The sequence below is a fragment of the Xiphias gladius genome, chromosome 15 (genome assembly GCF_016859285.1).
Source record: "Xiphias gladius isolate SHS-SW01 ecotype Sanya breed wild chromosome 15, ASM1685928v1, whole genome shotgun sequence".
Classification (NCBI taxonomy): Eukaryota; Metazoa; Chordata; class Actinopteri; order Istiophoriformes; family Xiphiidae; genus Xiphias; species Xiphias gladius.
In genome coordinates, this window is record NC_053414.1 from 23,158,377 (window position 1) to 23,180,042 (window position 21,666).

Below are 21,666 nucleotides of genomic sequence, written 5' to 3' on the forward strand. Positions count from 1 at the left end.
TTTGGTGAGGTTATTTATTGTTACAGGACATAATATTCATATGACTGCAGCTGCTGGCTGTATAATAATCACCAGTGTAGTTTATGAAATGACCCAGCAACCTTCTTCTGCATTTGAATTGCTGGCCTGAGTTACTGACAGGCTGTTCCGCTGCTGAACAACAAAATCGCAGGACCATTTGATACATATTTGAGGTACATCACATGGACTTTAGTGACACCTGGCGGTCTAAATAACATACTCCAGTACAAAGTTTGACGATGGGATTAGTGAAGGCAGCTATGGACAACGAAGAGTCTGTTTGCAGCTATGTTTGCATTAAAAATAAAAATATACAGTTTTTTTCAAGACAAGTTCAAGCATCTGAATTAAACACCAGATTGTATTAGCAAGGATAATTATAAGGATAAGGCTTGAATGGCCAGATTTTTAAAACACGAAATGATCTATTTTTGAAGTCTAAGAAAATACATTTTTTGAAAAATAAACGATTTGCAGGAAAATGTGCAATTTGCACTTCATCAGCTATGCACTAATGCAAGTGTCCCCTGGCCATATTTTGCATGAAAATTACATGTGTTTTTATTTAACCGTAAATGGCTGGATACCTTTACCAATACAGCGTTAGGGTAAAATATGTATCTTAAGGTTTGCATAATACTCAAACGGCGCAAACTTAATTTCCCACAACACGAGTTAAATAATATTTATCGTTAACACATGCTCCGGATGAGGCCCGCCTCGTTTCTGTGGTAAGAAATACGACTGGTGAAAGGTCTGCAGCGCTAACCAATCAGCAGGCCCCTTCCCTGTGATTGGTGTGTTGTCTCAAGAGCCGCGCCCCCTGTCGTGGTGTCATTCCGCGTTGTGACGGGCTAAGACGGCAGTACTTTAACAAGGTAAGCCAACATTTTATTCTCATCTTCCGAAAACACGGTGCTAATATTTAGTGAGTACTTGTGTCTGCACGGACAGAAAGTGATTTTCGGTCTGTGTGGTGTTCAAGGAGCTGTGTCTTGTCGCTACTCAGCTTACATGATACCGAAGACGTGCAGTGTCAGTTTTGTAACTGTCCACCGGCGTGTCAGCTCTTCGCCTCGGCTTGTTTCAGTGCAATATTTAGTCAAAATACGTGTCAAAAGGTGTTACTATACTGCTATTTACTAATGATATTAAGGTAATGTTTCAGAGCAACAATACAGGAATTCCTGCAGCTCTCAAATAACCACAACAGGGCGCTTAACAATGATAAATCATTGTGGTGAGATTGGACAGACTCATGCGGTGTCACTATATTCTAAAGTGCTAATAGGAAACTGAAGCTTAATAAAACCTAGACTCATATAGGGATCATTGGATTTACAGGACGCGATTTACACAACAATGACATCTTTTGAAGAAATGATTCATCTTAAGCAGTGATCTTTCATTTACAGTAATAAAGGTTTTTAATCCTAAGAGTCTAATCCTCATGTTTCAGTTTCCAGCTTTTCTTTTCCAGTGATGTAATGACACACATCGCTGTTGCATAAATGCACAAGAATGTCTGCACAAGGCATGGCATCTCACACTAATTTCCTCCTCTCGTATCATCATTTATCTATTACATTTGATTAATATATCTTTGTCTCTTTGTCTTCATACTTAAGGTGAAAACACTGAGAGAGAGAACAAGCGAGATGGAAACATCAGAGCCAAAATCCAACGGTGTGACAAACGGAGGGGCAAGGATTGTTGTGGTTGATGATGATGAAGATGATGAAGCTCTTAGGTAAGGTATGGAGGAAAACCTCGGTAATCAGCAGCCTGATTAAGCACTGGCACTAAATCTGACGTTAGATTCACTGTAGAAAACATTTAAATTACAACCAAATGGCTCAAGTGTTTATGTCTGTCTCTCTTTCTCCTTTCTCTCTTCATCATTCCCCCAACAAGTCCAACCGACCTCTCCGAGATGTTAGCAGAGGGGACCAAGGAGTCCCACGACAGAGCAGAGAACTGCCAGTTTGTCAAAGATTTCCTCCGAGGCCGCATCAAAAGGGAGCTGTTTCAGGTCAGGTTCCAATGCGTCCTACATTACCGTTGCACATAATACCAACCTGTAATGATGTCATCGAAAATGGCATCAACAATGGCATCCCTTCAGAGTTTTTTTTTTTTTTTTTCCTCTTTTGGCTGTGTTAGTAAGAGGATTTTTAAAATGGTGATTCCTGTGTTTATTGCTGTTTTTGATTTACATTTGGATTTGTTTTGGCAACTAGAATTTGGTGGTACAGTAAAATCTTTTTGCCTGGTCAAATAGTGAAAGTCACTGAGGCACTGACAACATATGGGTCTGTCACTGTGATACAGTTTAGATTTATACCTTGTCTTGGTTGAAACATTTGATCAGAAACATTACCAAAGAAATCTGCAAATTGTCAGATGTCAAGAATATCAGTTTACACATCAAAACCAAAATTCACAACTCACCAGTAGGTGATGTGTGACAATTTCTAAAATGTTTACTCATGATTACATAAAGCAAAAGATAGAAATTAGACATTGCAGTTACCATTTTATCTGTGAGTCTGTCCCACTTTTTCTCTCCCTCTGCTTCTGCCTTCAGAGAGGCACAGCAGCTCTGTACTTTGTCTACTCTGCCATGGAGGAGGAGATCGAGAAGAACAAGGACCATCCTCACATCGCGCCAATCTATTTCCCCACAGAGCTTCATAGGCGTGAGGCTCTGGCCCGGGATCTCGAGTATTTCTATGGAGAGGACTGGGAGAGCCAGGTCAGCAGAAAGCACACAGAGGCTGCATGTCAGTCTCATGACATAAAGGTTACAATGTGGAGTCTCAAGACATGGCTGGCTTTTTATGGATCATCAGTTACCTGGTGCCTCTTGCACTTCCACTGAAATTCAGACATGAAGTAGAGTGACTTGATGTTCTGATGAGGGCAGTGTTTTTTCACCCAACTTGAATATTCATTTAGTTTAATTAAGCTGAGTTTTCTTTCCTTTGCTGATAGTATTATAAAATTGATTTAAACCAAAACAAACTTAATGTGGACATTCATGATCAAACTAGACATAAAAGCAAGTTTTGTGATGTAACTGAAAAGCCTCCTGACCGTCGCCGTGTTCCCTCTCACAGATCAGGCTCTCTGCAGGCACCAAGCCCTATGTGGACCGCATCCACGAGGTGGGAGAGAAGGACCCTGCGCTGCTGGTGGCCCACTCCTACACCCGCTACATGGGTGACCTCTCAGGTGGACAGATCCTTAAGAAAGTGGCCCAGAGGGCACTGAAGCTCCCCTCAACGGGCGAGGGTCTCAACTTCTACCAGTTTGAGGGTATCCACAGTCACAAGGGCTTCAAGCAGCTTTACCGAAGCAGGATGAACGAGCTGGAACTGGATGCTGAGACCAAAGAGAGGATTGTGGATGAGTCCAACCAGGCCTTCGGCTTTAACATGATGGTGAGGGAGCAGGAAGTTTAGGTTGGGAGAGTCTTGACAGCAAATGTTCAGAAAAGTCATCATGATAGAGAAACATTATGCAGACACATTGTTTGAGGGGGAAGGGGGATAAAAGTATGACAAAAAAATCTACTTTTATCCTGAAAACAGGTATTCACAGAGCTTGAAGAGATTGGTAAGACCATCAAGGAGGACGTCCAAGATGCAGGTCTTGGACACAGTCATGCAGAGATCATGCAGGGTGGTGATATCAACAAGTGCCCCTACTATGCTGCCAAAATGGGTAAGACATCGTTTGAAAGGTTAAGTTCTGAAAGACGCAAACATTCCTAAAGTCTGTTTATAGTAAATAATAAACTTTTTTTTTTTTTTTTTTGCTAAACAGCAAATAGGCAACAGTCACTGGTACAACTATTACTTTGACAGACTGTATCCCCTACTGTATATTTATGCAGTGAGTTAAGTTTCATTCTGGAAATTCGAGATATGGAAAGGGAAAAGAAAGTAACCTTAAACCTTGGGTGTCAATATGACAACAGTTTTACGGACTCACCCCTCTGCATGCTAGAGATAGTTTAGTGATGGAGCTTAGGTAATAGGAAGCTTGAATTATCTACCTGTAATGGAGCATATGCAGTAATGAAATCTACCATAGGCTACTGTAACTACAGTGATGAGGTTGAAATCCATGAATTGACTTGTTCATGATGAATCCAATCTTACAGCTTTTTCTTCTCTCATTCCTTTATTCTCTTCCTCTGCTATCCATCCCTCACTTCCTCCACCTCCTCTACAGCTGCCAGTGGAAATTCCACCTATGCATGCCAGTTAGCCATGATGGCTCTCAGACATCCGTCCTGTCAGGTGGCCCTGGCTGCCTGGGTGGCCGTCCTCGCAGGGCTCACTGCCTGGTACCTTCTGTGAGCTCTGACACACTTGTTCTGCCAATAATTATGTCGGAGCAAAGAGTGGAGGACACTTCTGCATCCAGACAAACTTTATCCTCTTTACATTCACTCGTACTGTCTGAAAGTAGCATTAAGTAAACCAGAAATGGACACATTTGTTGATTGACATTTTGTGTTCTGTTTTTATTTCTTCTGATTTTCCCTCATTGATACCACTCTGTGGAACATGCAGGTTTATGCTTATGACACTGCTAATAGCAGCGAACCAGCTTTTGTAATGATGCAGCTGTAGTGTGAGCATAAAGAGAGACATTATAATGCATTTCGTTTGTATGCTTCATTCAGTGGCAATATGCATACAGGGTTAGAGACATTTTTACCATATAGAATTATTATATGTATACTCTTTCCCATGTGATCATCTGAGTATATGTTGCATAAAGATGCTGTGATATGCAGTCATAATTGAAAACTCTCAAGCCATCTGCTTCTGTGCTTTCAGAAAGCATTAAAAGGTTAAAAAAAAAATGGGCGCAATGTACTGACACATACATCCCTCAACAATTGGGATTATTGTTACACTTTAATTTTTTGTCAAAAGTTACATTATGGTTGCTGAGTAATTGCAAATTGATAAATCCTGTAGTCCTGGTAGGACTGTTTTTTTAATGCTGGATGAGTGAAATAGCTGGGAAAAGCAAGAGTTCAGTGGAATATCTAGGGAGTGTCATCGCAGTTATCAATTGTTCTGTGTGCTCTTGGATGTCTACCTTTGTGGGAACCATTTAGGGTTTTCAACCTGGAACGTGATGACATTTTGGGGAACTAAGGCATTTTTCTCAGGTCCTTTCTTCTTCAGAGTGCTGTTTGAGGGTTAAAACTTTAAGGTTTTAGGGTGAAGGTCGGTCTTAGGGTTGCGGTTAGGCACTTAGCTTTGGTAGTTAAAATTAGGGCTGTATGATGCATAATGTCAAAGAGGGCTGTGTGTGGCATACAAAACAGCATACTTCAATTGTTAGTCTTTATCAAACCTGAGCTTGTGTTCAAAGTCAAGAAGGATTGAGACACAGCTCTATAGTAAATTCATTACTACTTTTTGCCAGGGCCCTCTTTTTACTGAAAAATTTCAAAAATATTTATAACCGTTTTAATGCTGAGAGTCAGTTTTTTAAGATCACTGTTAAAGCACTTACATTTTGAGAAATACACTTACTTGCCTTCTTGCTGAGAGACTGAATAGAAGATATAGTATATTCCAATCTCATGTCTTTGTGTGGTATGGCGCTGAAGCCAAGAGGTGATTAGCTTAGCATGAAGACTGGTAGCAGGGGGAAAAGCTAGCCTGACTCTCCCCACAGTTCAATCATAGAGCTACCAGCACCTCTAAAGCTCTCTAATTAACATGGTGTTCAGTATCTCCTTTTTTTCTTCAGGGAGTTATGTTATACTATTCGACATTTGTAGCCTCTGAGCCTAGACCAACCCTGATGACATCATTACGGTTATTTTCAAAGGCTTTAGAAAGCTTCCCCAGAGCTACAGACGACAACTGTGACAAATTGCATCTTAAAGCGGAAGTCCATCAATTTTACTCATCAGAGTCTATTTACAGGTCTTGGGGAGTATTATATGTGAAACAAGTTGAATGAAGCCTTTGTGGCTCCAGAGGGAGCCGCACGAAATCTGATAAAAGATTGCTTGGGGCTGAAAATGTCTGAAAAGTTTGAAAGTGAAAAAAGTCTGTTATTGTGGAGATGGAAAGAGGTGAGTTTAACAGACCTCTGCCTCACTCCTTATCTCTGCTTGAGGCTAAATGCTACATTAGCTGCCTTTAGCCTTTAGCCAATTTAATTTTCTGTAGGACAATGTATCATAACATGCTCATTATAGTCGTTTCAAATGTTAATCTGAAAATTAAGTAGTAACAGTAGCTGCCAGGAGTGGAATAAAAAGTATACTACTTATGTGCCTCTGAAATGTATTGAAGTAAAAGTATTAAATAGCCAGAAAAGGACACACTCTGTAAAATACAAGTACCTCAATACAGTTTAACATCAGTATCTTTGAGGCAAACTATAGGACCCATTAAAAAGAGCATTTACAACTTCAACAATCAATTTGCTCATTGCAGAAGTCCACTGAATTGGTCTTTTTACCAAGTAATGTTGGCATAAACTGGTTGAAGGAGACCTCAGTAAAGGGAGATGGGTTTTACCAAACATATCATACAGAAGCATTGTGTTAATAATCAGCAGTCTGACCCCCATGGCGTCGTTCAGCTTGTGTTGATCCACCAAACTACACCGGGCAAGAAATCAGTTATGCTGGTGGACTGTACTGGGTTCTTCACAGTTTGCTGTGAAATTAACACAGAGGAAAGGGGATCAAGGGATTATTTATCTTACCATAAGTGTGGCACTTTTTCACTTTTAGTTGATACAAATACTAGTTTTACATGCTCCTTGTATTGCATGTGATACTGAACACATATTCAGCTCTCGTTTTGCCCCTGTTGAACCAGTGTTTTTCATCAGATCAAGGGCCATGGGTAAATACCTGGTCAATGCCACTCATACAGCTGAGTCCATAGCTGCAGTGTCACACACAACACTACCCCAAAGCCCCAAAATGATACAAGGGTTTGTACAACTATACTCTTAAGAGAGCTGCGGGAGCCTCTGCAATTTTAGTTTCCCAAATGTTGATTCTATATGGCAGAGATGCAGATGAAGCAGTGTGACTTTGTTGGATTTCTTTGATGAGCTTCCCATGATGTCTGGTATACTTTTGTTGCTTTTGTCGTTCTGTTTATCATCAGTAACAAGGTTTAAATAGCACTTAGTCTCAAACTCTCTCTCTCTCTCTCGCTGTCTGTCTGTCTGCAGAGTCTGTCAGGCTGGTGAATGGGGCTACTCTGTGTTCAGGTAGAGTTGAGGTCAAAGCTAACCAGTCGTGGTCCACAGTGTGTGAATGTGATTTTGACTAGGTGGATGCAGAGGTGGTCTGTAGAGAGCTGGGCTGTGGGGCTCCTTTAAAGCTCCAGATGGCACTCTATGAAAACATACAGGCTCTTGACTGGACAAAAGAGTTCAGGTGCAGAGAAAATGAGTCCACTTCTCTGGGCTTTGACAGCTGTGAGTCAGCTAAAAACACCTGCTCACCTGTTGGACTCACCTGCTCAGGTAAGGGAGAACTTACAACTTTGATATTCTCTGTTGTAAAGAAAATCTGTTATCTTTTCTCGATAATTATTTTCTTTAGAAAACAATCTCACCACAAGGTCCATTTAGCAGCTGTTCGGGAGATTTGATCCCATTACATGATTTTCACCAGCAGATGGGGTTCCCCCAGTTGCCATGGAATAGTAGGTCTTCAAATTCCGAATTTTCTTCTGAGCATTTAAAGACTTCTTGTCCATGTTGGCCTAAAAGCTGGGTTTCAGTATTTATTCTTGACCGTTGAAACAGCAGTTTTCTACAGAAAACAATCTCAAAGTATTGGAGAAATTAAAATTTTGACCTGATGGTGGCACAAAATAAAACAGAATCACCAAAGTTATTACAATTTATCCTTATAAGGGACATGATTGTCTGCACCAAATTCATGGCATTGCCAACCAATAGTTGTTGAGACACATCACTCAAAACAGCAAATGCCATTTTTCATGGTGGGGCTAGAGGAAAATTCAGGTGGTCAGCAAACTCATTACAGTTCATCCTCTGGGGACCATGAATATTTGTACAGAATTTCATGCTAATTCTTACAATAGCTGTTGAGATATATCATTGTGGACAAAAGTGGTGGAGTACTAGACTGACATTGCTATCCCTAGAGCCTTGTCGCTAGCACAGCTAAAAATAACGATTTGAACATCTAAAATTCCACAACATCTGGCCACGACATATAAAGAAGATCATGTGATATGATTGAAAAACTCCAGAAAAGTCACTAAATTGACTTTGACTGTTATTGACTAATCGACTCTTAACTTTTTCCTTGGTCAAGCATTCATTTTGAACCTCAGTTATTTCCTTGTCTTTGTTCAGAGCCTGATAATGTCAGGTTGGCAGGAGGAGGCAGCCGTTGCGCTGGAAGACTGGAAATGAATCTCCAGGGTGACTGGAAACCAGTGGCTAGCTTGAAGGGGGACCTGAAGTCAGCAGCTTTACTGTGTAGACAGCTGAAATGTGGCTCTGTTGTTTCAACCAAAATAAAGCCTTCTGCATCAAAATGTGTGTGGGGGATCATTTCTTCCAGAGTTCAATCCCGATCTGCACTGAGGGAGGGTGTGTCAACGAGGCCCTGGCACTACTCACCCAACCTGCAGATCGTTTGCTCAGGAAACATTTTCAGTGACTCAGCCATGATAGTAAATTTTACAGTCCTTTTTCATCACTGTGACTGACTGATTTTCAAGCATTTGCCCCAGACTTTCAGTGTCTTTGAAATAACATCAGAATATTGTCATGGAAATCTAAACTATGTCTGTCCAGTTACTGACAGAAAGACATGCTGGATAATATTACTGTTCACTGTATTTCACAGTCAGCTTTAGCCAGAATACATGTGATCTGCTCCATCAACCATCTCCCTTTGTCCTTACAGATCTTCTGTGTCAGCCAGTGATTTCCATCTCTCCCTCCATCAGTTGGCTCTCCAAGTCCTCCTACTTAAACATCAAATGCTCCATTAAGCCACAGTACCCAAAAGGCATTTTCAAGCCACTTTCAACACAACAGTCATCTATGCCCAGAAAGCTGTCAGTCACACTGCCTATTTTTCCGTTTCACGGTTCCGACTATGACCACCAAGGGAACTTCAGCTGTGTTTATCTCGTCCATGTTTTCTCTCATAAGTTCTCCTCAGAGAGTCAGTGGCTTTCTCTCACTAACTCAGGTAACATGAAGGAAAGTGTAAAGCTAAATCAGACAGGGAAGTGTGGCACTAGCTGTGTTTATATTCAAATTTCGAAATCATGGAGAGCATGTAGCCAGCTGCTAATGTTGGTTGGTTATTTCTAAAAAGATTGGGTAGTTACATGAATTTCTGACATAGGGAGTCTGAACTCATGATATTCTGATTTGATGTAACTTGTGAATCTGTTTCAGCCTCTCCATTGGTTTTATTCACCAGACTTGCCTGCCTGCTGCTGACTTTGGCATTTTTTCTCTCTGCCATTTATTTCCAAAGAAAGGTACTGGGAATGTTTATGAAATAGAGGACTGGATGAAAAAATACCTAGGCTGTATACACTGTAAGATTGATTTATGTTTTTAAGATGCCTGCTGCTATGTCTCTCCAGGCCATCAGGGGTGAAGAGCTAGGAGGAGAGAAGAAAATTGATCTTGAGCAATATGGTTTTGATGCTTCCAGAGCTGAAGGGGGACCAAATGATGCGGCAGGTGCCCAGGGAAAAGATCTCTGAGAACCTCGTCTTGTATCCAAATGGATCTTTCAGCTGTTTTTTCTTTTATTTTAGTCAAAGCTATTACGGTTACAGAGCTGTTCCTGTTAATGTAAAAGTGGGAAACACGATTATTGAAGAGCGGTGGTGGCATGTTACTAAGTACACTTAAGTACATGTACCTAAGTGCAATTTTGTGCAATGTTGATGTACTATTATTTTACTCATGTATTTCCATTTCATGCTTCTTTATACTTTTACTCCACTGCCCTTCAGAGGGAAATATTGTACTTTTTACTCCACTAAATTTATTTTGAAGCCATAGTTACTAGTTACTACTCTTATCATGTCATTTTAGTCTATAACTGACTGCTGACAGTCTTGTTTTCTTTAAAAAAAAAAGTGAAAAAAACAAATATCAGCCAGTGCAGTCTTTATTGTTTCAAGCTACAGATGCTCTTTGTAGAGAATTTTTTTAACAAACTGATTTAAAATAACTTGTTTTAGGAAAATAAGGTTTGCAAGAATCTATTATGCATAGAAATGTCAGAAATGAAACTCAAGGTTTTGCAGATTAAACTTTGTATAACTGTGTATAAAGTACTTAAAATTTGCTCCACCCCAACCAACTACAATAGTAAAAGGCTACTTACTTAAATAATGCACATATGCATGATATAACACCATCCAAGGAGCTATTTTTCTGCATAATGAGTGCTTAAACTTTTGATACATTTAAGTGCATTTTGCTGGGTATACTTCTAATGCTTTACTTAGGTAGGGTTTAGAATGCATGACCTTTACTTGTAATGGGGTACTAGAGTAAAGGGTCTGAGTACTTCGTCCACCACTGTTGTAGAGCAAGTCAGAGCATATCTTTGTAATGGATGTTTCTCCTAACTCTAAGATCATACTGCTTCAGTATTATTTAGTGATACATCTTGTCATTTGGTCAGTCAGAACTGTCAGAGCTGTTAGAGCTTAAGAGGACAAAATGGAAACTTGTGCATGTACATAATGTGCAGTATTTGATTTGGAGCAAGGTTCTGACAAGTAACCTGACAAAGGTTATGTTCACATTCAAAGTAAAAGCGTGTATAATTTTTTTTATCCTCTGTGTGATGGTATTAACAAGTCCCCTATTCTAAATGGAATGTACTGAGTCAGTAATGGTGTTGGGGAAAGTCTTTTTTTTTTTTTTTTTTTTTTTTTAAAAACAGGTGCTTTACCTCCTTACTTACTTTGAAATTGTTTTTAGAAAAGGAATTTCAGAATACTTTTACTTGTAAATCATTAGGACGATTTCACTTGTATAAAGCAGACCTTGATTTTATTTTTATTTTTTTCAGCTTCACACATTAGGTCACTGTTTACCAGACAAAAGTAATCTTAATACTCTTAAAATATTACTGCCAACACTGGTTACTTGGCATGTTGTTCCAGTCTAAAGACGAGTGTGTGGCTGAAGCCTACAAATATGTATCCTCACTTTTCAATCACAAGCTTAATTCACTAAAAGATTCATTACCCATCTTCTGTGGAGAACAGACACCTCTCATTATCACAATGTTGTTTTAGAAACATTAAATAACTCATAAATAGTCACTGTTATCATCATCCAAATCCATGCACTTTTAAAAATTATACATCATTTTAAATTTCCAAACACCTTCTCAAAACCTAGTTTGTCCACCACACGTCCATAATGAGGGGAGAAATACAATGTCTGTGGACTGCTGTATCTCTTGAGCTTCAATATTGTCTCATTTGCAGAGTCCCCTGTATCCCCGATGGTCATAACATCTGACACAGGGAGGTAGATATCATGGCGCTTTCCCCAGAAGGTGAGGTGGGACACTTTGAGGGTAGTCTGGGACAGGTCCAGGTACATCATCCCCACAACCCTCCTGAAAAAGTGACTGGCAGTATAGAGCATGACACCAGCAAACAGTGCTATCCCCGTTGTGTAGCTGACGAGGAAGAAGGGGACGTCTCCCTGGAGGTAGAGGACGTACACTGGGGGCAAAATGACCCCAGTGATTGCAGTTTGGAGCAGTTTGAGCCTGGACACGGCTCTGAGGAGCTTAATGTACGGCAGGGTGTAAATCATAGTGTACTTGTGCAGGGACAAGTCTGAATACCTGACCAGAGCTGTGATTTTAGGAATAAGGAGTCCGTGGACGCTCTGCTGGATGGGTGTGCGACCTGGTGAAGGAGGCTGCACACCGTATGGTATCTGACCTGTTAGTAGACATGATCCTCTGGTACAGGACGAGACGTTGGAGGTCAACCCGCGCAGCAGCACTGACCTTATCTGTAGAAATATAAAATCAAAAAGATTAACAGGAGACTGAACTCAACATACATGCAGGACATGGAAAAAATAACAACATTTAATATTATAGGGCTGCAACTAATGATTATCAAAGTGAACTGAATTATTCTCATTATTCATTTATTTACTGGTTGTTTTCTTGAGCAAATAGTGAAAAATGCCCAACACAGTTACCCAGAGCCCAAAGTGACGTCTGCAAATCGCTCGTTTTGGTCCAACTAACAGTCCAGAATCCACTTACTATCGCTGATGACTAAGAGAAAAATTAACATTAACAAGAAACTGGAACCACTGAAGTTTTTGCATTTATGTTTAAAAACTGACTAAATTAATTCATAATAAAATTTTTGCTAGTTAGTCGTCTTTTGATCGATTAATTGATTAATGAATCAATCGATTCAGATCTCACAATACAAGTAATGCAACACAAAACCACTACAACTCCCATTAAGTAAAAGTTGAAATATCTGAAATAAAATTTAAACATAACTATTGGGCCACTGAAGTGGATTGCATTACACTGTACAGATGTTCTGTTATTTTGGCCACCCCAGGTGAAATAAACATAATCATTTGGATAAAAATATGATCAAAATGTACAGTGTATACAAGCAATAAAGCACATGCATTCGTTAAGCATCTTCATTAGAACTGAGGTAGACCGGACAAACGACAAAAATGTAACTACTGTCTTGTTAGTATGAAGTTAAATTAAAGACAGACAACTCCTGACTGAGCCGCCATTCAGTCCAGCCAAAGCAGCAGCTAACACTCAGCTAATGCGGCGAATCACATCTTTTTCTGACAACCTGCATAACAGTGAACGCAGTGTAAGAGTGTGAGAAAGAGCAGAAGCTCACCATGACCGGCGACAGACTAAACTGAAGAGGGAAGAAGAAACATGGAAACGAAACTTGAATAAGAGACAGACCAAAGACAACACTTTTAAGTTAACCGGTAGCTAACGTGACGTGCACTCTTTGACCCGGATGTGCTCAATTATGTTAACTGTTTGTGTTTAGTGTTTTTTTTTTTTTGTTTGCGTTTTGATTTGTCGTGCTCCCACTGGCGGGACAGTTACAATTTTAGATACATTTAGCTGAGATATCATTTAAAAAAACCTACTGAACTTAACCCTGTACATCTTGTAACAGCGCGTCGGCTTCGTTGGCTTCGGAAACGACACGCAACCTTCGGCGGAGCCGTCGTTTACGTCGCAGATTGAAACCCCCTGTGTGTTGAGTGTCAGACCAATTGAAGCTCCTCTCCTCGGCCCAAGATAAGTGCATTATTGCTCCTTTTTAACAGCTAATGTCATCCACATTGATAAGCGGAGCATGACCATATCTCAGACAGGGCGTTTGAAGACAGTAGACTTAGCAGGACAGGTAGCTAACGTCGGTTAACGGTAGACGGACAGGCGGCGGCGGTGGATTTGCTTGCAGCTGCTACCTTCAGTGTTCCGACACAGTCCAGTTGGAAAGACAGCCGGGGACAGCGATGCTGCAGCTGGGAGACGATGTCACCCTGTACTCGGTCGTCTTCGTCGTGGTCCTGTTGGGGACCCGGAGCCCGGTGTGGACAACCGTCCTCACCGCCTCCCTCTACCTCTTTCTGGCCCTGTTCCGGTTCCCCCAAGTACCGGCCAGCCGAGCCCAGCAGGTGCTGCACCCGGCCGTGGGCGCGGCCGGCTCCGGCAAGGTGTCGGTGGTCGCTCACCGGGGCGGTGGGTACGACGCACCGGAGAACACGATAGCAGCCATCCGGGAGGTGAGAGGAAGAGGCGTTGGTGAGGTCTGGGGGTTTTTTCTCCTTCCCTGTTAGCAGTGGTTACAAGGGGCACACCACCACTGGAGACTGGAATATGTCATATCTTCATCCGTGATAAATCTGAAAAACATAGCCATAGTTCTATAAACTGCCAAGGAGATACATGTAAAGAAGGGGAGAAAATATCAGGGATCAGGACTTTCGCTTCCATCGGGGCATCATGTCCCTTGTAACCACTGGTAATTAGCAATCAGCAATATCTCTGCACTAGAGCTGCTTACATTACCCACACTGTCATTTACATAGCAGGGCAGTGGTGTATAGCGTGGTAAAAATTGTAAGAAACGTTTACACTACGTAGCCTCAATGGCCTGACTTTTTTTTTTTTTTTTTTTGAACAGTCTCAATAATGATATTTGAGATATATATATAAAAAAATCTCATAACATTGTTCTGACAAAAATATGACACAAACAAACATTTTTGATATGTAAGAGAGAAATTGTTTCTAAAGAAACATTTCTTTGTCATTTCTGTACTGCAATTTCATGTTAGACACCCCAGTATATCTGCAATAAGATCATATTGTTCAGTGTAGTGGCCCAGGCGATTTACTGATCAAGATTTAATAGACTCTCACCTAAATCCTATTTCCTTTCTAATGTGATGTTTCCATTCAGGTTTCACCTTGCCAGTCAAGCTACAATATGTCTTCAGAAAAAAAGTATCACAATAGTTTTTGCGGTATGACATCAGTACTATAGGGTTTGGGCTGACCCTCAATTTTTTAGGTGAAGATTATGACCAGAAACAGACCGTCCCGGAATACTTTGCTTCCAACTCTCTTACCCATCTGTTTTGCAATAGGCCAGTAAAAATGGGGCAACGGGCGTGGAGTTGGACGTGGAGTTCTCAGCAGATGGCATCCCAATACTGATGCACGATAAGACTGTGGACCAGACCACCAACGGGTCGGGACCACTCAGCCAGTTAACACTTTCTGACCTGCGTAAACTGGATGCAGCTGCTAAACATCGACTTAGGTAAGAAAGAAGAATATACCTAGGAGTGCACATACAAGCATGCAGAGAAACTGAGAGACTTTTGTCTTTTTGAGTGTTTTTGTTTTTACAGCTGATGCTTTAGTTTTTAGTTGTTGTTTTTCTTTTTCAGGTTGACACACTACCAGTATGTTTAAACAGAATACTAAATTTGTCAAAAACCTGTGAGGTGTGGTAGCGGGTTAGACAGGTTGTGTGCGTTTGTTGGGTGGGCTGGAGGTTTAAAGTGTGGAATACTGTTGGCTATATGACATTTTAGTGCTTTAAGGCAGATTTCCGATTGCAGCTTGCTGACATGGCCTGCCTTTTATTAGCAAGTCAGAATACTCTCTCTCCAATGCTAGACTGGTTTTCCTTGGATATCCTTGGTACAGAATAGATTGTTCGGCTACAGCAGTTGGGGACACTGAAATAATCGCTTTACTGGGTGGCGATGTTTGATTGTGATAATGGATACTGGTAGGCTCCAAGATGTCTGTAGGAAAACATAAAAAGGAGTGGATAAAGATAAGTAAACACATTGCTATTATTAACCCTGAAAGGACAATAAAAACAAATGAAAGGAAAGAGGGAAGTTCCTATTAATACAGAGGCACACTGTTAGTAATACAGACTAGGCAAGTAATCCAGGGGGGTTTCTAAAATCAACTCCCTTCAGAACAAACAAAAGAAAAAAGGAAAATGCAGAACAGTCCCTCAAAATAAAGATAACAAGTTGGGATGGAGCTGGAATAGAAGCAAATGTAAACACCATCTAGGGCCATTCCACATCAACAGGAAGATCAGAAAGTCTCACAACAAGTGAAACAAAAACTTTCCTTTTCTTAATCACCAACATTACAAGGTATTACAAAACAGAAAAAACGGTGAGGGGGGTTTCTAAACATGAGCACATTAGACAGATTACAGGAGGTAGAATTTGTGAGAGAATTTGTGGCATAAGTCTTCAGGGAAATGTCTGTAATTGTATAAATATCACAGGGCATCTGCAGCATTCACAAACAATTTTCATTGGCGGAGAAATCTTTGTAGTGTGTGTCTAAAATTACAGAGGTGAGAACTTAGAGATTTTGTTATACCAGTAAACCAAGGTTCCACAAGTCCTATGTTATGCGTCCAAGCATTAAATAATATTCTGACAATGAGAGTATGTGAATGATAACCTACACTTTACTATAAGCTTTATGAATATTATATAGTCGGCTGCTGAAGTGTAGAGAGCTTACCTAATGCCCTAAGTCACATAAACATTTGAGAACAATTTTCGTTTGACCAGATTCTCTTATGTCTTCATTAGGTCGAGGTGGGCCAATACTTGTGAAGATAATTACAGAAGCAAAAACTTCTTCCATGACCTTCACACAAACTAGGAGAAGTGTTTCCTTCTCACGTAATAATGGACAGTTAATATAAAGCAGAGAGACAAGAAATATTTTAATGGCACAGGAGCATAAAGTTTGCATCGTAATCACATAGGGGCCCTGGAAGTTATTATATTACCCAGCATTACCCATGAATCCTGTCCTAATATTGTCTGACAGATGCCAAGAGCCTTTATATAAAGAGACTCATGAACATCATCACATGAATTTCATTATTATATTACAGAAGAGAGAATAGTACCACTAATCAAAATTTAACTTGATGTTTCCCATTTAAACGTAAATCATTTTAGAAAGACATTTTTGAAATGCATGTGAGCCTGACGAACAGTAGCACTGTAACATCTTTGTCCTTCATCACCAGGGAGAAATTTGCTGGAGAGAAGATCCCAACTCTGGAGGAGGCAGTGGAGGAATGCATCAAACTTCAGCTCACCATCTACTTTGATGTCAAAGGTCATCCAGATGAGGTGCAGCCAACAAAACCAACAAACGAAATTAGACTTGATTATGTTCAGTCTGTCTGTTATACTTTGTTGATTTAATTGATATGCACCCAGATAGCGTTTATAATAAACGGTTAGCACCCTACACTAACATTAATTCTGGCAGCTGATCAGGTCAGTTAAAAAAAAAAAAATTAAGATATAACTTTGGGTTGTGGTAATTTGTGTGGAACATAAATAAAACACTGGTAAATTACTTAATTGTACAGCAATCATTAGTTGCATGCCTTATCATTAAATGTGCGGCAAAATTACTTTGGCAAACACTGAGATGTACGATAAGGCGTCCCAAACACTTGTTCCAGCTTGTACTATACTGTGGAACAAACCAAACCTCCATAACAAACACACACACACACACACACACACACACACACACACACACATTTGCAGCTGCTCACACATAGAAGTCATCGCCACAGGCAAGTGGTATAGTTTTACATTTTGTTTGCATGGTAACATTGCATCATTACTGGATATATCATGTGGATTCATGCATCAGTTACTTAAAATATGTGAAAATATGATTTTGTTGTTTGTGCCAGTTCACACAAAATGAGAGAGAGACAACAGTCATTGTTGCAACTCCCAGCTGAAAGATGCAGTTAAGTCACTGCAGTGTTTATGCCGTTAAATTATGCAGATTAAAAATCTAAATTCCAGCTTGCATCAGTGTGCTTTTAACCACTTGAATCGTTCCTTACTAAGCATATTTTTAAATGATTAAGGAATGCGGAGCTGCGCTGGTGGTCGTTGTTTCAGGCAGCGACATAATTGAGTTCAGGGCCCCGCGTGTCTACATATACACAGCTGCTGGTTACCATCGAGTGGTTGTACAGGAACACACACGGTGACATAAAGCCTCACACACACTGTAAACAGTTGACTGACCTACAATAACCACGCGTTTCTCCTCCCCTCCCAGGCAGCCGCAGCCCTTAAAGAATTGTATAAGAAACATCCAGTCCTCTACAACAGCAGCATCATCTGCTCCTTTGAGCCTAAAGTCATCTACAGGGTAAGTGGACGCCCTAAAGTGTGTAAGGATGCTAGGAGAAAGAGTTTGACTGGCAGTATACCTGATTGAGAATATTGAGGAAAACTATAATCTTGGCCAAAGGGGGCAAAATTGCCACCATTTACATGAAAAGGTTGCCAGCTACTGTGTACTGAGGGTCCAGTAAATGAGGCTGGGTGAACGTTTTTCTACTTTCCTCTGGGCAGCCTGCACACACTGTAGCAATCAGAACCAAATGCATTCCTTTGTTTTGGTGACACCCTCTTCCATTTTGCCTGCATTAACACAATATTATAGCAGGGCTCAATCAATTTGACTATAAACTTAAAATCCATGTACCCTAAGACTGAGTATAGTAGCATACCTTCAGCAGCAACCATCTGTGGTGTTGGTTTTTATTGTGGCCTGGTCTGAGTGACAAGCTAGAGGCTATATTCTACGTGCCAAGCCATACGCTGTACTTACTACTTTGATACAATGATCAAACCAAAAGTACTCTCCCGAATGCTTCAGTATAAATGCATATAGCACAACAACCCCAAGTGATGTTGTGCAGATTCAAAAAAAATGGTAAAAAATTAAAGAAAACCAAAAAAGAAGGAAATAATTTGTAACAAAACAGGAAAGCTTTTGGTCTCTCTGTTTTATCTTTCCAATTGTCTCATACTGTTTCTGATTAAATAAACTAAAATATTTGCTCACATAACTGCCATGTATTTCTAGCTACTGTGTTTAACAAACACAACCATCACTTTGTTTCTGTTCTTCTTCGGCCCAGATGAGACAGAGTGACCCAGAGGTGGTCACAGCATTGACCCACAGGCCATGGAGCCTGAGCCGATTCGGAGACGGTGCCCCGCGTTTCTCATCACTATGGCGGCACCATTGGATGACACTAATGGACATCGTGTTGGACTTGGCGCACCATCACGTGCTGTGGAAGCTCTGTGGCATCTCCGCCTTCCTGATACAAAAGAACTTCGTCTCACCGTGAGTTTCTGCATCTGAGACCATACAGTCATATACTCTCATCCTAATGGGAGACTTAATTCAAGAATCGTGGAACATAGACAATTAAATGACTTCATTAGACTCACAAGACTATAACTGTTTGGTTCTCATGGTGTTTAATATTTAGTCAATGAACTATGAGTCATCTGAGGTCGATATTTTGAGCTTGATTACTTGACTGACTGTCAGAAGAAATATTAACAACCTATGTAACTGATATATAGTCGCTTTAAAAGGTCCAGGTCGTGTTTATCATAGCAGATAATATGTGCTGTGTGCTGTCTGCAGGGATTATGTGCAGTACTGGGCCCAGAGAGGGGTGGATGTGGTAGCCTGGACAGTCAACACCAAAGTGGAGAAAGATTATTACCAGGAGCTGCTACAAGTCAACTACATTACAGACAGCCTGGTGGAAGACTGTGAACCTCATTACTGACACTCACATGAACCCGGCAGAATATGCTCAAACACATACTCCAAGATAAACCACACATGAAAGGATCATTTCACTCCCAATCACCCATATGTGGCATGAGGTAAGAGAACATACAGTATGCCACTCTTTTCCATGCATATTTCCGATCAAACTGATCAGTTCGGTAATACATGTCTATAGTAGACCTTAATCAAATGTACTGTATTCACCAACTCAGGACTACAATGATTTTTTTTATTTTTTTTTGCCTTGGTAATCTACTCTATCTTACCGGCTCTATATACAGTACACATGTATACTATAATGTCATGCACTGTCTGTGCTTTTTACTCAGAAAAGGCCATTAGAAGTAAACTACTTAGAGATGATTTTTATCCCTTATGAAAAACGAATACTGGTTTACAACTAATATGAATAAACATTTTATATATTTGAAAAATGCAGATATGGAACTGAAATGTAGAATAGAATAAGACTGGCATACAAATATTAGGATTTTGAGCTTGTGTCATTTTTCTGCGTGGTGCCGATTTACTGTTGTCGAGTTCTCTCTGCAGCTGAGACCATACAGTCATATAGTCTCACCCTAACTGGAGACTTAATTCAAGATACATGAGACATAGACATTAAAATGAATTCATTCGACTCACAAGACTATGATTATTTGGTTCACAGGGTGTTTGTTCAACAAACTGACATTCCTGTTTGGGACTGTTCAGGAAGAATACATTACGGTTTCACCCCTTTCAGGGACGTTACAAGGTGTTTTATTACATCCGGGGGGTTTTTCATGCTTCGTTAAATATTACAGGACATGTTCTTTATATTTAGTCAATGAACTATGAGTCAACTGAGGTCGATATTTTGAGCTTGATTACTTAACAACCTGTGTAACAGTGATATATAGTCGCTTTAAAAGGTCCAGATCATGTTGTTCATACCAGAGAATATGTGCTGTATGAAAAAGCCGCTTCTAATTTCTACATTTTTGATGGCTGCACAGTGCAGTGTATGGCAGGTTCAAAGTGCATACAGACACAATACAATGTCATTATTACACAGTTCAGCATTTACATTATTTCTAAATAATTTTGTTTGAGAAACATAATTTTCTCCCTGGTGGTGGACTCCACTGTGTCTGGTAGAAGGGAGATACCAGTGACTCCAGTACCATTTTAGCTTCCCCTCTGTCAGCGCATCTCTACTAATAACAAGTAATCATTCTGCAGCTATTCTTTAATGCTCCTGTTGAGCCACAAGATAAGGACTTAGATATACTCTTGAGTTCAATTTAGTAACACGGTAATGTATGTGGAAACACAGTAGGACAGTGCAGAGGAGCAGTAAGGGACCAGCAATGAAATATGAGGGAATTAGTAATTCAGGAGTGACTGTAGAGAGATTTTACAAGGCTTCAAAACTGGAGTAGAGCTTAAGAAATGTGTAATGAGACACTGAGTGCTGAGAGTGAATGTAGGAGACTGACCTCTAAAATATCAGGCAGCAGCCCCCTCACATACAGTGCAATGGTGTAGTACACAACAACGTGACAGACAGTAAAACTGGAAACAGACCTTTCTTACAGTGGACATGTTTCATAGCAGAAAGGGCACAGGTGTAACTAATAACACTAATAACGGCTCTTGCGTTTAGGCATGCAACTAAGCTGTGTCAGTGAGACAGCACCTGCACCATCAGGGCCCTGGAACCGGAAAACCTAAATGGATTACAGCTCTAATTCAATGTATTAATTACACCTGCATTTGACAAGTTGAATTCCCTATTGGAAAGGTTTTCAGACTCGAAGGCGCTCCGAAATAAGTAGAAAAGGAAGCTGGACCACTTCTGCTTATGTGCTCTTTGACCCAAGTATCAACTTCAGCCACATTAGCATTTGCTCTATGCTGAAATGAATGTAAGCAAACAGGACAATTTTAAAATCATTAAAAATGTGTCTTGTGATTTTCAAGGAAAACAAAAAGTGAAAGACTTATAATTAAAATAAATAAATCATGAAGATTTGATTTCATATGACTGAATATTGTGATGAATGATTGAATTGAATAAAAAGCTGGATATCTCATTTTAAAGGGAACTCGTTATTTGTCATCAGATGTTTTTTCTTGCACGTTGGGACAGCTGAGACCAAACAGGTTCCTAAAGAGCAGCTGTTTTAGCTGACATTTTGCCGCCAGGTGTTACACAAAACTGAGAAGATTCTGTAGATCAACTGTAAAACCACTAGTGTCAGGAGTACTCATTAACATACCGTCTCAGCAGAGAAATACTTTTGACACCCACGTTTCCGGCCATAACTGCTTGTCACCTGATCACACAACCAGTTAAAGAAAGGTTTAAAAAGGATGAACTG

General features: G+C 40.3%; 3 protein-coding genes across 5 annotated transcripts; 2 read left to right on the plus strand and 1 right to left on the minus strand.

Annotated features, from left to right (window-relative positions):
* The first annotated feature begins 781 nt into the window (after positions 1 to 781).
* hmox2a (heme oxygenase 2a) lies at positions 782 to 4,538 on the plus strand. 2 transcript variants are annotated; one of them, XM_040145640.1, is made up of 7 exons: positions 782 to 899; positions 1,650 to 1,771; positions 1,936 to 2,053; positions 2,609 to 2,776; positions 3,141 to 3,464; positions 3,615 to 3,747; positions 4,261 to 4,538. In XM_040145640.1, exons 2-7 carry the CDS (start codon positions 1,680 to 1,682, stop codon positions 4,386 to 4,388), a joined length of 963 nt encoding a protein of 320 aa, XP_040001574.1. In that variant the 5' UTR covers positions 782 to 899; positions 1,650 to 1,679; the 3' UTR covers positions 4,389 to 4,538. The 2 variants fall into 2 exon arrangements, with proteins under 2 accessions (XP_040001574.1, XP_040001575.1); XM_040145641.1 differs by lacking the exon at positions 782 to 899 and adding an exon at positions 906 to 949.
* Positions 4,539 to 11,089: 6,551 nt separating this feature from the next.
* Positions 11,090 to 13,102, minus strand: tmem186 (transmembrane protein 186). The gene is made up of 2 exons (XM_040145642.1): positions 12,972 to 13,102; positions 11,090 to 12,090 (listed from the first exon to the last, which is right to left on the minus strand). Exons 1-2 carry the CDS (start codon positions 12,972 to 12,974, stop codon positions 11,425 to 11,427), a joined length of 669 nt encoding a protein of 222 aa, XP_040001576.1. The 5' UTR covers positions 12,975 to 13,102; the 3' UTR covers positions 11,090 to 11,424.
* gde1 (glycerophosphodiester phosphodiesterase 1) lies at positions 13,061 to 21,379 on the plus strand. Of its 2 annotated transcripts, XR_005708920.1 has the most exons (7): positions 13,612 to 13,881; positions 14,749 to 14,924; positions 16,689 to 16,794; positions 17,756 to 17,848; positions 18,627 to 18,838; positions 19,148 to 19,395; positions 20,949 to 21,379. XR_005708920.1 is itself a non-coding variant. In XM_040145639.1 (6 exons), the coding sequence occupies exons 1-6, from the start codon at positions 13,612 to 13,614 to the stop codon at positions 19,293 to 19,295; spliced, it is 1,005 nt and encodes a 334-aa protein (XP_040001573.1). In that variant the 5' UTR covers positions 13,061 to 13,611; the 3' UTR covers positions 19,296 to 20,169. The 2 variants fall into 2 exon arrangements, 1 of the variants encoding a protein (XP_040001573.1); XM_040145639.1 differs by lacking the exon at positions 20,949 to 21,379 and having other exon boundaries at positions 13,061 to 13,881; positions 19,148 to 20,169.
* The last annotated feature ends 287 nt before the right edge of the window (positions 21,380 to 21,666 follow it).

Excerpts from the sequence above, each read along its gene's own strand:
- hmox2a (XM_040145640.1), top strand. The coding sequence starts at position 1,680 with ATGGAAACATCAGAGCCAAAATCCAACGGTGTGACAAACGGAGGGGCA. Across the intron at positions 2,054-2,608 it reads TCAAAAGGGAGCTGTTTCAG|AGAGGCACAGCAGCTCTGTA; the intron begins GTCAGGTTCCAA and ends TTCTGCCTTCAG. Across the intron at positions 3,465-3,614 it reads CCTTCGGCTTTAACATGATG|GTATTCACAGAGCTTGAAGA; the intron begins GTGAGGGAGCAG and ends TCCTGAAAACAG.
- gde1 (XM_040145639.1), top strand. The coding sequence starts at position 13,612 with ATGCTGCAGCTGGGAGACGATGTCACCCTGTACTCGGTCGTCTTCGTC. Across the intron at positions 16,795-17,755 it reads TCAAAGGTCATCCAGATGAG|GCAGCCGCAGCCCTTAAAGA; the intron begins GTGCAGCCAACA and ends CTCCCCTCCCAG. Across the intron at positions 17,849-18,626 it reads AGCCTAAAGTCATCTACAGG|ATGAGACAGAGTGACCCAGA; the intron begins GTAAGTGGACGC and ends TCTTCGGCCCAG.